Here is a 15422-nt window from a genome sequence, read left to right on the forward strand (position 1 = left end):
GTTCCCCCACAACATTGATTAAATCAAAGATCATAGAATGCATATGGTCCAGAGACCTTTCATTGCGCATTGTCGCCCATTTTATACGCAATTTCCCTTTTTAATAATAAAAAAAGAAGCACCTTATTTATTTTAAACAAAGATCATAATGGTCTATCATAGAAGGCTAAGATAGACCAAGATAAACTGCTGCAAAATCCAATTGACTGACGAGGATTAAGCTCCTCTAGTATCTGGATGAAACTGCGAGAGGCTGAACGGAGGTCGGGGTCTTATTACTAAAATGGCGGTAGTGACGTTCCGTTACGCACTACATTGGAGTTTGTGGGCGTGGTCTATCTTGCTCCAGGACCGCACCCAGGACGGACATGGCACAGACCACTCTTTGGACGAGTCAGATTGCACAATTTGTTTGCAACATCCGTGTTTGTTTTAAAAGTGCTGATGTATTGCATAAACTAGTGGGCCAGCAATATGTATTCATTGTAGGAGATAGGATCAATGCAACGATTACTTATTAACAGATCTCAGAATAAAACCAGGCTCCCTGCAACTTGTTTGACAAGCACGCATTGTTGAAAATGAAAACAATGTTGTCCTTCCTTTTGCTCATTTCTATTCCAATATTAATATCTTCTGAATTCATTTTAACCGAATCAGAGCAGCCTCAGGTAATGTATGACTTACTACTAAAACAAAGATACGGAATGGAGTAACATGTGCTAATGTGTTAAATTATCATTTAAACGTTTGTCTTTACTTTATGCAGAATAATTATGTCGATCCTCGGACAAATATTCTTCGTGCGAGAACATTGAAGGTATGAAGCAGAAAATGCACGCATGTAAATCATTATGCTCCATTTAATCACTGCAAAATGGTTACAAGTAAAATAGTTCATTACTTCTTACGTCCTTCAAATGCCTGAGCATTTGCAGAACTAATCGTATTACTCGATATCCTCTTCTGTCACTATTTAGAAATCGCTCAACAGAAATGAGTTTCTTATACCTTGCACCCATTAATTCTAACAATGACACAATTCAACATTCTGTTGGGAGTAGGGAATTCAAATGAATGGGCGCATTAGTAAGTTAAAGGCAGCTTTAATAACCCTTATTAAATTGTAATGCATAAACCAGTCTAGTATTTAATATGCTGTAATGATGTGTACTGCTTCAAGTTGGCGGGAGTTATACACTGCTTTCCATCTATTTTTTGCTAATGAACAGCTTTGCATTAAAGGATCAATTATTGCAAATTATTTAGCGCAAGTGTAGTGTCATGTGTCAATTATAATATTCACTAATTAATACTGTAGCATCATTGTTATTGTGTATATACATCTCAGCTCCTATGTATAGTACTATAGCTCTACGGACACTCCAAAAATGTTGTGCTCAGATCATGGTCACATTGTGGGCAATGTTATAAATTTAAGGTGCCATATATTTTGTGATTATTAGTGCAACTTTCCTGTTAATAAAACATTTATAAAATTGCAAAAAAAAAGCAAATTAATCCAAAATGGAAACAATTAATGTGTATTTATAATTTATGATTTTTGTTTATAATTTCAAAATAATTTTTATACAATAAAATTGTATCCTGGGAGATCATATCAAAGATCACTATTCATAACTCTACCTCACAAAGGAGAGAAGAAATGGTGATTTGTTTTTCTTTGGAATTTGATTTAATTTTTTACACTATTTGGATTTATCTGTATAATTTATGTGAATACTGAAATATTATAACACTGATTTTTATTTTCTTGGTTGAAAACAGAAGAGAAGTATCGACACTCATGGCACAGAAGTACGTTTGAATCTTGCGATAATATTTCACTATTTATATGAGTAATATTTCATCACGGGATGGTTTTTAGCAATGTGGTTAATTTGCTGTTGTCTCTGGAGAAGATTTTTGATAGGTTGGTTTTGACGATTCAATGAATTGTAAGATATATCTCGGGGATATCATTCATACTTTACGCCAATTTATAATAAAAAGCTTGCAGAGAAATGTCAAAAATTCACTGCATTACTGTCAGCAAATTGGGAATTTTTTGCAAATCCGGATGGCTTGGATTTGCAGTCAAATGTTCACCTGTGGCTGTCAAAAAGCTACAATGCTGGGCTCCACATGCAATCCAGAGGGGGGACAAAAATCGGGCAGCTGGTCCTGCACTTACTTCTGAACTTGCCATGTAAACAAATTGGACCTAGTGCAGAGATAGCATTTCTATTAATTTCACAGAACGAGACTAACCTCATCAATGGATACCTTAGACAGGAGTCATAGAATCATACAGTATGGAAACAGAGCCGTTGACCCAACTCGCCCATGCCGACCATAATTTCTCGTCTAAACTAGTCCCATTTACTCGTGTTTGGGCCATGTCTCTCTAAACATTTCCAACAGGCGGCACGGTGGCGCAAAGGTAGAGTTGCTGCCTTATAAAACTTACAGCGCCGGAGACCAGGGTTGGATCCCGACTGCGGGTGCTGTTTGTATAGAGTTTGTACGTTCTCTCCGTGACCGCGTGGATTTTCATCGAGATATTCGGTTTACTCCCACACACCAAAGACGTACAGGTTTGTAGGTTAATTGGCTTGGTATACATGTAGATTGGCCCTAACGGTGTAGGATAGTGTTAATGTGCAGGGATCGCTGGTCAGTGGGCCGAAGGGCTTGTTTCCACACAGTAAACTAAACTATTAATGTACCCATTTGCATTTAAATGCTTGTTATTGTACATGCCTCAACTACTTCTGGCAGCTTGTACCATATATCCACCACACTCATTGTGAACAATTTGACCCTCAGGTTCCTTTTAATTCTTTCCCCTCTCACTTTAAATTTATGACTCTCCTGCCCTGGGTGAAAAAAAGACCCTGAGTGTTGTGTCCTAGAGTCACCACTAGAGGGCTCTGCCTCGAGATGATTGTTTCCTAAGGGGGGTCCCTGGGAGATCTGCAGGGGTTTTGCAGCGTACAGCAGAGCAAAGATCCTATAGCGGAGCAAGATAGACCACTCCTCCGAAATCCAATGGACTGACGTGTAGTACGTGACGGAACGCGAAACGCCATCTTTAAAACTGGCATTGCCTCTGCCTTTAATCTGCAGGATTATCTGATATATCTGCAGGATTATCAGCTGTGAAGCTGATAATGGACATATTTGGGTGGATAATGGGACATATGTTAATCTTCGTTTATAAGGAGGGAAATGTGTTGTGTCCTAGAGTCACCACTAGAGCTGAATGTTTCCTAATGGGGGGTCCCTGGGAGATCTGCAGGGGTTTTGCAGCAGCCATGTTAGGCTTGTAATAAACACACTTTGGGTTCTGTACACCAAGTGTAGATTGTGAATTATTTAGCCCTCGAACACAACACTGTGCATTTACCCTATCCCCCCATGATTTTATTCACCCTCTATAAGGTCACCCCTCGGTCTTCTGCACTCCCAGGAATAAAGTCCTAGCTTGCACAATCTCTCCCTCTAGCTCAGGCCCTTGCAGGGCTGCCAACATCGGGTGAGAGTTGGGAGTGAGAAATTGCGAGAGACCAAGCCCGAGGGAGCTTAGCGACCGGGGAGGAGGGTGTCCCCCTCCCATTGGAATTGTACAATATGGTGCATACTGCAGCGAGTCTTTTAACTTACAATTGAATACAATATATATGCTTTAAATTGGATTGGAGCGTTTTTGAAAGAGGGGAGGCTGTGCGATCACTGATCACTAGCCTTGCGGATACCCGGTGAGGGAGTGGAGCAACTGAGTGGGGAGAGGGTATGGAGGAAGGGGGTCCCCCCTCCAAGGGTAGGAACCTTTTGAAATTTTATGTATTAAAATCATGTTTTAGTGCACTGTAGAAGTATGATTTCAATGTTTTTTGTATGAAGTATTTTTAAGAGGTAACTTTTTAAGGGGTAACTTTATCCACATAAAGGGTGATGGGTGTATGGAACAAGTTGCCAGAGGAGGTAATTGAGGCAGGGACCATCCCAACATTTAAGAAAAAGTTAGAATGATACATGGATAGGACCGGTTTGGAGGTATGGACCAAAAGCAGGTAGTGTAGCTGGGACATGTTGGCGGGTGTGGGCAAGTTGCGCCGAAGGGCCTGTTTTCACACTGTATCACCCTATGACTACCTTATACCTCCACCATGCATGAATGCTTCAATATCAAGTGATCGAGTTTTATTGCCATATACTCAAGCATAGAAACATAGAAAATAGGTGCAGGAATAGGCCATTCGGCCCTTCGAACCAGCACTGTCATTCAATGGCTATTCATCTAAAATCAGTACCTCTTTCCTGTTTTTTCCCCATATCCCTTGATGTCGTTAGCCCCAAGAACTAAATCTAACTCTCTCTTGAAAACATCCAGTGAATTGGCCTGCACTGCCTTCTGTGGCAGAGAATTCCACAGATTCACAACTCTCTGGGTGAAGAAAGTTTGTCCTCATCTCAGTCCTAACTTGCCCCCCCCCTTTATTCTTAAACTGTGACCCATGGTTCTGAACGCCCCCAACATCGGGAACATTTTTCCTGCAGTTACAGTAAGTGAAAATCTAGCAGGCAAGCAGGATGCTTTCTCCAACCACCCCCATTTGAAGTCCACTATCTTCCACCGTTTCTACCCAGTGTTTGGTACCTAACTCTCTCTTCCCTCACTTCCCCCCCTCTCTTTCTTCTCTCTCCCCCTCTTCTCCCTCCCCCTCTCTCTATCTCCTCTCTCTCCCTCTCGCTTCCGCCGCGTATGAAGTTGGGTCTCCAGCTCATCAATGCGGAGCTCGTGTTCCGCTAGCCTCAAACACTTACTGCAGCTGTAGGAATCATCTACATCAATGGTGTCGACAAATTCCCACATCTCACAGTATTGGCACATCTCCTGGCCGCCCATCTTATATAAGTAATTAACTGGTCCTATTTAAGAATCCCCTACCCGGATTACTGTATTGATACACCCCTTATTTATATAATCCTACCTCCTATAAATGGGAAAGTACTCACCCCAGCCGTAAATTACCTACTGGTTTGGCTGTCTAGTAGTAATTCCGTGGTAATTCCGTCCGCTCTTCCTGTCTGGTCCACTGCTCCCTTGCAGTGCGTGGCAACCTGTGACCTGTTTGCAACATCCGTGTTTGTTTTAAAAGTGCTGATGTATTGCATAAACTAGTGGGCCAGCAATATGTATTCATTGGAGGAGTAGGATCAATGCAACGATTACTTATTAACAGATCTCAGAATAAAACCAGGCTCCCTGCAACTTGTTTGACAAGCACGCATTGTTGAAAATGAAAACAATATTGTCCTTCCTTTTGCTCATTTCTATTCCAATATTAATATCTTCTGAATTCATTTTAACCGAATCAGAGCAGCCTCAGGTAATGTATGACTTACTACTAAAACAAAGATACGGAATGGAGTAACGTGCTAATGTGTTAAATTATCATTTAAACGTTTGTCTTTACTTTATGCAGAATAATTATGTCGATCCTCGGACAAATATTCTTCGTCCGAGAACATTGAAGGTATGAAGCAGAAAATGCACGCATGTAAATCATTATGCTCCATTTAATCACTGCAAAGTGGTTACAAGTAAAATAGTTCATTACTTCTTACGTCCTTCAAATGCCTGAGCATTTGCAGAACTAATCGTATTACTCGATATCCTCTTCTGTCACTATTTAGAAATCGCTCAACAGAAATGAGTTTCTTATACCTTGCACCCATTAATTCTAACAATGACACAATTCAACATTCTGTTGGGAGTAGGGAATTCAAATGAATGGGCGCATTAGTAAGTTAAAGGCAGCTTTAATAACCCTTATTAAATTGTAATGCATAAACCAGTCTAGTATTTAATATGCTGTAATGATGTGTACTGCTTCAAGTTGGCGGGAGTTATACACTGCTTTCCATCTATTTTTTGCTAATGAACAGCTTTGCATTAAAGGATCAATTATTGCAAATTATTTAGCGCAAGTGTAGTGTCATGTGTCAATTATAATATTCACTAATTAATACTGTAGCATCATTGTTATTGTGTATATACATCTCAGCTCCTATGTATAGTACTATAGCTCTACGGACACTCCAAAAATGTTGTGCTCAGATCATGGTCACATTGTGGGCAATGTTATGAATTTAAGGTGCCATATATTTTGTGATTATTAGTGCAACTTTCCTGTTAATAAAACATTTATAAAATAGCAAAAAAAAAGCAAATTAATCCAAAATGGAAACAATTAATGTGTATTTATAATTTATGATTTTTGTTTATAATTTCAAAATAATTTTTATACAATAAAATTGTATCCTGGGAGATCATATCAAAGATCACTATTCATAACTCTACCTCACAAAGGAGAGAAGAAATGGTGATTTGTTTTTCTTTGGAATTTGATTTAATTTTTTACACTATTTGGATTTATCTGTATAATTTATGTGAATACTGAAATATTATAACTGATTTTTATTTTCTTGGTTGAAAACAGAAGAGAAGTATCGACACTCATGGCACAGAAGTACGTTTGAATCTTGCGATAATATTTCACTATTTATATGAGTAATATTTCATCACGGGATGGTTTTTAGCAATGTGGTTAATTTGCTGTTGTCTCTGGAGAAGATTTTTGATAGGTTGGTTTTGACGATTCAATGAATTGTAAGATATATCTCGGGGATATCATTCATACTTTACGCCAATTTATAATAAAAAGCTTGCAGAGAAATGTCAAAAATTCACTGCATTACTGTCAGCAAATTGGGAATTTTTTGCAAATCCGGATGGCTTGGATTTGCAGTCAAATGTTCACCTGTGGCTGTCAAAAAGCTACAATGCTGGGCTCCACATGCAATCCAGAGGGGGGACAAAAATCGGGCAGCTGGTCCTGCACTTACTTCTGAACTTGCCATGTAAACAAATTGGACCTAGTGCAGAGATAGCATTTCTATTAATTTCACAGAACGAGACTAACCTCATCAATGGATACCTTAGACAGGAGTCATAGAATCATACAGTATGGAAACAGAGCCGTTGACCCAACTCGCCCATGCCGACCATAATTTCTCGTCTAAACTAGTCCTATTTACTCGTGTTTGGGCCATGTCTCTCTAAACATTTCCAACAGGCGGCACGGTGGCGCAAAGGTAGAGTTGCTGCCTTATAAAACTTACAGCGCCGGAGACCAGGGTTGGATCCCGACTGCGGGTGCTGTTTGTATAGAGTTTGTACGTTCTCTCCGTGACCGCGTGGATTTTCATCGAGATATTCGGTTTACTCCCACACACCAAAGACGTACAGGTTTGTAGGTTAATTGGCTTGGTATACATGTAGATTGGCCCTAACGGTGTAGGATAGTGTTAATGTGCAGGGATCGCTGGTCAGTGGGCCGAAGGGCTTGTTTCCACACAGTAAACTAAACTATTAATGTACCCATTTGCATTTAAATGCTTGTTATTGTACATGCCTCAACTACTTCTGGCAGCTTGTACCATATATCCACCACACTCATTGTGAACAATTTGACCCTCAGGTTCCTTTTAATTCTTTCCCCTCTCACTTTAAATTTATGACTCTCCTGCCCTGGGTGAAAAAAAGACCCTGAGTGTTGTGTCCTAGAGTCACCACTAGAGGGCTCTGCCACGAGATGATTGTTTCCTAAGGGGGGTCCCTGGGAGATCTGCAGGGGTTTTGCAGCGTACAGCAGAGCAAAGATCCTATAGCGGAGCAAGATAGACCACTCCTCCGAAATCCAATGGACTGACGTGTAGTACGTGACGGAACGCGAAACGCCATCTTTAAAACTGGCATTGCCTCTGCCTTTAATCTGCAGGATTATCTGATATATCTGCAGGATTATCAGCTGTGAAGCTGATAATGGACATATTTGGGTGGATAATGGGACATATGTTAATCTTCGTTTATAAGGAGGGAAATGTGTTGTGTCCTAGAGTCACCACCAGAGCTGAATGTTTCCTAATGGGGGGTCCCTGGGAGATCTGCAGGGGTTTTGCAGCAGCCATGTTAGGCTTGTAATAAACACACTTTGGGTTCTGTACACCAAGTGTAGATTGTGAATTATTTAGCCCTCGAACACAACACTGTGCATTTACCCTATCCCCCCATGATTTTATTCACCCTCTATAAGGTCACCCCTCGGTCTTCTGCACTCCCAGGAATAAAGTCCTAGCTTGCACAATCTCTCCCTCTAGCTCAGGCCCTTGCAGGGCTGCCAACATCGGGTGAGAGTTGGGAGTGAGAAATTGCGAGAGACCAAGCCTGAGGGAGCTTAGCGACCGGGGAGGAGGGTGTCCCCCTCCCATTGGAATTGTGCAATATGGTGCATACTGCAGCGAGTCTTTTAACTTACAATTGAATACAATATATATGCTTTAAATTGGATTGGAGCGTTTTTGAAAGAGGGGAGGCTGTGCGATCACTGATCACTAGCCTTGCGGATACCCGGTGAGGGAGTGGAGCAACTGAGTGGGGAGAGGGTGTGGAGGAAGGGGGTCCCCCCTCCAAGGGTAGGAACCTTTTGAAATGTTATGTATTAAAATCATGTTTTAGTGCACTGTAGAAGTATGATTTCAATGTTTTTTGTATGAAGTATTTTTAATGGGTAACTTTTTAAGGGGTAACTTTATCCACATAAAGGGTGATGGGTGTATGGAACAAGCTGCCAGAGGAGGTAATTGAGGCAGGGACCATCCCAACATTTAAGAAAAAGTTAGAATGATACATGGATAGGACCGGTTTGGAGGTATGGACCAAAAGCAGGTAGCGTAGCTGGGACATGTTGGCGGGTGTGGGCAAGTTGCGCCGAAGGGCCTGTTTTCACACTGTATCACTCTATGACTACCTTATACCTCCACCATGCATGAATGCTTCAATATCAAGTGATCGAGTTTTATTGCCATATACTCAAGCATAGAAACATAGAAAATAGGTGCAGGAATAGGCCATTCGGCCCTTCGAACCAGCACTGTCATTCAATGGCTATTCATCTAAAATCAGTACCTCTTTCCTGTTTTTTCCCCATATCCCTTGATGTCGTTAGCCCCAAGAACTAAATCTAACTCTCTCTTGAAAACATCCAGTGAATTGGCCTGCACTGCCTTCTGTGGCAGAGAATTCCACAGATTCACAACTCTCTGGGTGACGAAAGTTTGTCCTCATCTCAGTCCTAACTTGCCCCCCCCCTTTATTCTTAAACTGTGACCCATGGTTCTGAACGCCCCCAACATCGGGAACATTTTTCCTGCAGTTACAGTAAGTGAAAATCTAGCAGGCAAGCAGGATGCTTTCTCCAACCACCCCCATTTGAAGTCCACTATCTTCCACCGTTTCTACCCAGTGTTTGGTACCTAACTCTCTCTTCCCTCACTTCCCCCCCTCTCTTTCTTCTCTCTCCCCCTCTTCTCCCTCCCCCTCTCTCTATCTCCTCTCTCTCCCTCTCGCTTCCCCCTCTCTCCCCCCCTCGCTTCCCCCTCTCTCCCCCCTCTCTCTCTCTTTCTCCCTCCCTCTCTATCTCCCCCTCTCTCCCTCTCCACACACTCTTCCCTCTCTCTCTCCCCTCTCTCTCTCTTCCACCACTCTCTCTCATCTCTCTTTCCTCCCCTCTCCTCCTCTCTCCCCCATATCTCCTTCCCACCTCATTCCCCCTTGCCCTCTCTCTTTCTCCTCTGTCTCTATCTCCTCTTTCTCTTTGCCCCCCCCCATCTCTCTCTCTTTCCCCCGTCTCTCCCCTCTCTCTCCTCTCACCTCCCTCTCCCTCTCCCCCCATCTCCCTGTCTCCTTCCCCACTCTCTCTCTCCACCTCCCTTTGAGAGTCTGTCCCTTCGGCACAGAGACTCTCGCGGCAGCGGCGCTTCCAACGCCTCCGACGGCCCGGGACACTCGCACTGTCCGGAGTGCTCCATGGCTGAAGCTGCAGCGAGCGACTCGCTAGCCGCGCAAATACTCGTCAGCCCCGCAAACTCACCAGTCCCGGCTCCCCGCATCTGTATCCGCCCGCTGCTCCCATCCCTCCCTCGGCCCGGGATCTCCAACACCCGCGGACCATGCAGTTTATCCGAGTTTTGACATTTTTGTTGATTACAGAATTTCTCACCACAGAGCGTGATAAATTTCTGATCAGCGTGAGGGCGTGAGAGTTTGCTTGAGGGCGTGATTCTCACGCTCAAAGCGTGAGAGTTGGCAGCCCTGCCCTTGAGTCCTGGCAACATCCTTGTGCATCTTCCCCCCCCCCCCCCCTCCCAGCAGGAAGGAACCGCAGATGCAGCCGTCCCTGTAAAACGGCAAATGATTCCGGGAATGCCGAGGCAAGAGGTTGAGAGAGAGAGGGAGTGAGAGAGCGAGAGAGATCCAAAGGACGGATTCGGATCCCAACCACGCCTCGTTGAGACATCGCCAGAAGTTTCAAACCTACGGCCCCCTCCAGTTCGAGCCACATGGACCAAGATACCACATTGTAAACAACCACGTTCGCTACTTTGACTGGGAGTTCGCGTTGCGCCACAGTCTCGCCAGCGGTTTACAGCTCTTTGTTATCCGCTTGAGGAAGGAGCGGGTGGTCTACGAGTTGAGCGTACAGTTGCCATTTGGAAGGAGCTTCGGAAAATTCTGTACCCACTCAAGTCATCCCCCCCCCCCCATCTAAGGGGGTAGAGGAACTGAAAGAAGGGGGTAGAGGAACTGAAGGAAATTTTCATTAGGCGAGAAATAGTATTGGGTAGGTTAATGGGACTGAAGGATGATAAATCCCCTGGGCCTGATGGTCTGCATCCCAGGGTCCTCAGGGAGGTGGCTCGAGAAATAGTGGACGCATTTTCCAATGTTCAATAGATTCAGGATCAGACCCTGTGGATTGGAGGATAGCTAATGTTATCCCACTTTTCAAGAAAGGAGCGAGAGAGAAAATTACAGACCAGTTAGCCTGACTTCGGTGGTGGGAAAGATGCTGGAGTCAATTATTAAAGAGGTAATAATGGAGCATTTGGATAGCAGTAAAAGGATTAGTCCAAGTCAACATGGATTTATGAAAGGGAAATCATGCTTGACTAATCTTCTGGAATTTTTTGAGGATGTGACAAGTAAAATGGATGAAGGGGTGCCAGTGGATGAAGTGTATCTAGACTTTCAGAAAGCCTTTGATAAGGTCCAGCTCGGGAGACTGGTGACTAAAATTAGAGCACATGGTATTGGGGGTACGGTGTTGACATGGATAGAAAATTGGTGAAATGAGTGAACGGGTACTTTTCAGAATGGCAGGCAGTGGCGAGTGGAGTGCCGCAAGGCTCGGTGTTGGGGCCGCAACTGTTTACCATATATATTAATGATTTGGACGAGGGAATTAGGAGCAACACTAGCATGTTTGCGGATGACACAAAGCTGGGTGGCAGTGTGAACTGTGAAGAGGATGTTAGGAGGTTGCAGGGTGACCTGGACAGGTTGAGTGAGCGGGCAGATGCGTGGCAGATGCAGTACAATATGGATAAATGTGAGGTTATCCACTTTGGCTACAAAAACAAGGCTGCAGATTATTATCTCAATGGGGTTAGGTTAGGTAAGGGGGAGGTACAGCGAGACCTGGGTGTCCTTGTACACCGGTCACTGAAAGTTGGCGTGCAGGTACAGCAGGCAGTGAAGAAAGCTTTTGGAATGTTGGCCTTCATAACAAGAGGATTTCAGTATAGGAGTAAAGCGGTTCTTCTGCAGTTGTATAGGGCTCTGGTGAGACCACATCTGGAGTATTGTGTACAGTTTTGGTCTCCTAATTTGAGGAAGGACATCCTTGTGATTGAGGCAGTGCAGCGTAGGTTCACGAGATTGATCCCTGGAATGGCGGGACTGTCTTATGAGGAAAGATTGAAAAGACTAGGCTTGTATTCACTGGAATTTAGAAGGAAGAAGGGGGATCTTATAGAAACATATAAAATTGTAAAAGGACTGGACAAGCTAGATGCAGGAAAAATGTTCCCAATGTTGGGCGAGTCCAGAACCAGGGGCCACAGTCTTAGAATAAAGGGGAGGTCATTTAAGACTGAGGTGAGAAAAAACTTTTTCACCCAGAGAGTTGTGAATTTATGGAATTCCTTGCCACAGAGGGCAGTGGAGGCCAAATCACTGGATGGATTTAAGAAAGAGTTAGATAGAGCCCTAGGGGCTAGTGGAGTCAAGGGATATGGGGAGAAGGCAGGCACTGGTTATTGATAGGGGACGATCAGCCATGATCACAATGAATGGCGGTGCTGGCTCGAAGAGCCGATTGGCCTCCTCCTGCACCTATTTTCTATGTTTCTATGTAACCGGCCTCCATTGCCCTCTGAGGAAGAGAATTCCACAGACTGACAACTCTCTGTGAGAAAAAGTGTTTTCTCGTCTCCGTTCTAAATGGCTTACCCATTATTCTTAAACTGTGGCCCCTGCTTCTGGACTCCCCCAACATCGGGAACATGTTTCCTGCCTCTAGCGTGACCAAACCCTTAACAATCTTTCATGTTTCAATAAGATATCCTCTCATCCTTCTAATCTCCAGAGTATACAAGCCCAGCTGCTCCATTCTCTCAGCATATGACAGTCCCGCCATCCCGGGAATTAACCTTGTAAACCTACGCTGTACTCCCTCAATAGCAAGAATGTCCTTCCTCAAATTAGGGTACCAAAACTGCACACAATACTCCAGGTGTGGTCTCAATGGGGCTCTGTTCAACTGCAGAAGGACCTCTTTATACTCAACTCTTGTTATAAAGGCCAACATGCCATTCGTTTTCTTCACTGCCTGCTGTGCCTGCATGCTTACTTTCATAGACTGATGAACAAGGACCCCCAGATCCCGTTGTACGTTGCCTTTTCCCAACTTGGCGCCATTCAGATAGTAATCTGCCTTCCTGTTTTTGATACCAAAGTGGATAATATCACATTTATCCACATTAAACTTCATCTGCCATGCATTTGCCCACTCCCACAACCAGTCCAAGTCACCCTGCATTTTCATAGCATCCTTCTCACAGTTCACCCTGCCACCCAGATTTGTGTCATCTGAGATCCCAACACTGAAGTCCTTGATGCCTTCCACCATTTTGTCATCAGAAATGGACTTGGGGTCCCAATGTAAACTTCCACTGGGGAACCACAACACTAAGTCCAGGCATTTTCAAGATGGATCGGAAATATCTGGAATAATAATGGCCCAATGCAGAAGAATGGGATTGGATTAGATAGGGCATCTCCGTTGGCATGGACATTGGGCCAAAGGGCCTGTGTCCGTGATGTTGACTCAATTACCATATCTGTGGTGAGTCTGGTCATCCTAACCACAAATTCTGTAAAAGAGTAATGTTTACGATTCCCAGCACCAATGCAACTCTGATATTTTCTCTTACTATTTTAGTTTGTTTCCTCAGTCAGTGCTAATTGAAACATTCCCCCTTCATTTTCTCCAGCCTCTGAGGGAGCTTGAAATCTATGGCATGAAGATTGATTCCAAAGTCACGTCTCGATTTGCTCACAATGTGATAATTAGCCGAGTGGTGAATCGAGCTAATGTATCGAAGGAAGCCTTCTTTGAGATCGAGCTGCCCAAAACCGCCTTCATCAGTAACTTCAGCATGTACGTATCAGCTACATTATTCCCTCTAAATAATTATTTAGATTTAGGTTTATTATTGTTACGTGTATTGAGGTTTAGTGAAAAACTTTATTTTGCATGCTATCCATTTAGATCAGATAATTCTATACATCAATTTCTTGGAGTGCAGGAAGATGAGGGTTGAGCTTATAGAGGTGTACAACATTTTGAGAGGAATAGATCAGGCGGACGAGTCTGTTGCCCAGAGTTGGGGAATTGAGAATCAGAGGTTAAAGTGAGGGGGGAAAGATTTAATGGGAACCTGAGGGGGGAACTTTTTCACACAAAGGTTGGTGGGTGTATGGAACGAGCTGCCAGAGGAAGTAGCTGAGGCTGGTACTATCGCAATGGTTATGACAATTTTACACAATGTTACAAAATTTTGAGATTTTAAAAATCAAGTCTGCAATTTATCCCATCAGATAAAGCATAAAAATAAGTTTTATTTGACATCTAATTCACTTTCATATCTTCAGTATTAAAAGAGTTATGGCCATTTTCATACTCAAAATTAGCAGCATGTTCCCTATTGCTTATCCATTGACTTAACTCAAAAGCTGGTGATCAAGGACAGTCAAAAGCCCATAACTTTCTTAAAAATTAAGAGAACTGAATGAAATTTTCAGTTATTATAGATTGAAGCATTCTGAAACAAATATGAAACAATCTTACTTGGATGACCTGAAATTAGCCTATAATTAGTTAGTTACCTAATTGTAGCTAATTACAAAATTCAATTATTAGATCTAAACATCTATCCATTTCTTAAAGAAAAGGTTAACTTTTTTAAATAGCCTAAGTGTCCAAATAACATTCACACAAGAATTCACAATATAACATGATTTTTAAATCTCATTGTCATGAATTTATAGGCCAAATGGAAGGAATTTAATGTTTAATTCCCGTAAATGAATGGACATTTTAATCATCTTGCGATCGATTGGAACATTGCGGTTGCAGTGAATTTGAACCCCATATCGGCAGGAAAAACACTGCCGGTTCGTATGGGGCCAAAATCACATTATCGCCAAGGACATTTTAAATTAAAGTCATCGTAAGAAGCAAGTTTATATGTAAAATAAACGACTTACCTTATGTTTTGTCCCCTACGTGAGATCCGTCCCGTTGTCGGCGTTGGAAGTAGCTTTTTATTTTACTCCAGGGATTAAATTGTACCGCGATTTAAAAAAAAACTTCCGAGAACGCAAGTCGGATCGATTATTCTTCAGCAGCTTAACAGCCTGAGGCAGTTCGACGGCATTTTAATCCCGCCCACCCCCCCCCCCCCCTCAAAGGCGCCAAAGTCACACACACGGCCAGTGGCAGAACTGCAGCGCCGCTGAAGGTAAGTATTGTAACACAGCTACTCTGTGGGAAACTAATCTTTATCGCCTACTTAGATTGATCAGCGTAATGATTGATGTGGTGTTCAGCTCTGGTTTTGGTTGGGAAAATAATAAAAGCCTGAAAAAACATAGCCAAAGTTAATCTGAGAAGAAAGAAGAAAAACTGATAGAGGCTGCAGCAAGCACGTCCAGATACTAGGAATAAAAGTCAGGCAACATTTGTGTGTGTGAATGGTTAAAGCTGAGTAGCACAGTTACTGTCAAATCTGCTACTCTCTAGCCCTCTACATCCAAATTCTCAAACCTCTATCGAAATCAGGTCCTATTTGCTTCCAAAGGACCTTGACTGCAATTTAAGTGATGTCTGAGCTATAAAGCAACAGTGGCAGCATTCTGGAACGATAAAGAGGCAGAACAGATTGTCAAG

At 42.9% G+C, this 15422-nt stretch overlaps 1 protein-coding gene across 2 annotated transcripts in view; it reads left to right on the forward strand.

Moving 5' to 3' along the window:
- Positions 1 to 485: 485 nt before the first annotated feature.
- Positions 486 to 15422, forward strand: part of LOC116983508 (inter-alpha-trypsin inhibitor heavy chain H3-like) — a 71072-nt gene continuing 56135 nt past the window's right edge. Inside the window, exons 1-4 of one of the 2 annotated variants that reach the window (XM_033037323.1) lie at positions 486 to 671; positions 5493 to 5543; positions 6510 to 6539; positions 13465 to 13631. In XM_033037323.1, the coding sequence (XP_032893214.1) occupies positions 582 to 671; positions 5493 to 5543; positions 6510 to 6539; positions 13465 to 13631 (338 nt within the window). In that variant the 5' untranslated portion in view covers positions 486 to 581. Of the gene's footprint in view, positions 672 to 5198; positions 5397 to 5492; positions 5544 to 6509; positions 6540 to 13464; positions 13632 to 15422 lie in introns of those variants that run through there. The other variant, XM_033037322.1, reaches the window with a different exon arrangement.

This window comes from Amblyraja radiata, chromosome 18 (assembly GCF_010909765.2).
Source record: "Amblyraja radiata isolate CabotCenter1 chromosome 18, sAmbRad1.1.pri, whole genome shotgun sequence".
NCBI classification, from domain to species: domain Eukaryota; kingdom Metazoa; phylum Chordata; class Chondrichthyes; order Rajiformes; family Rajidae; genus Amblyraja; species Amblyraja radiata.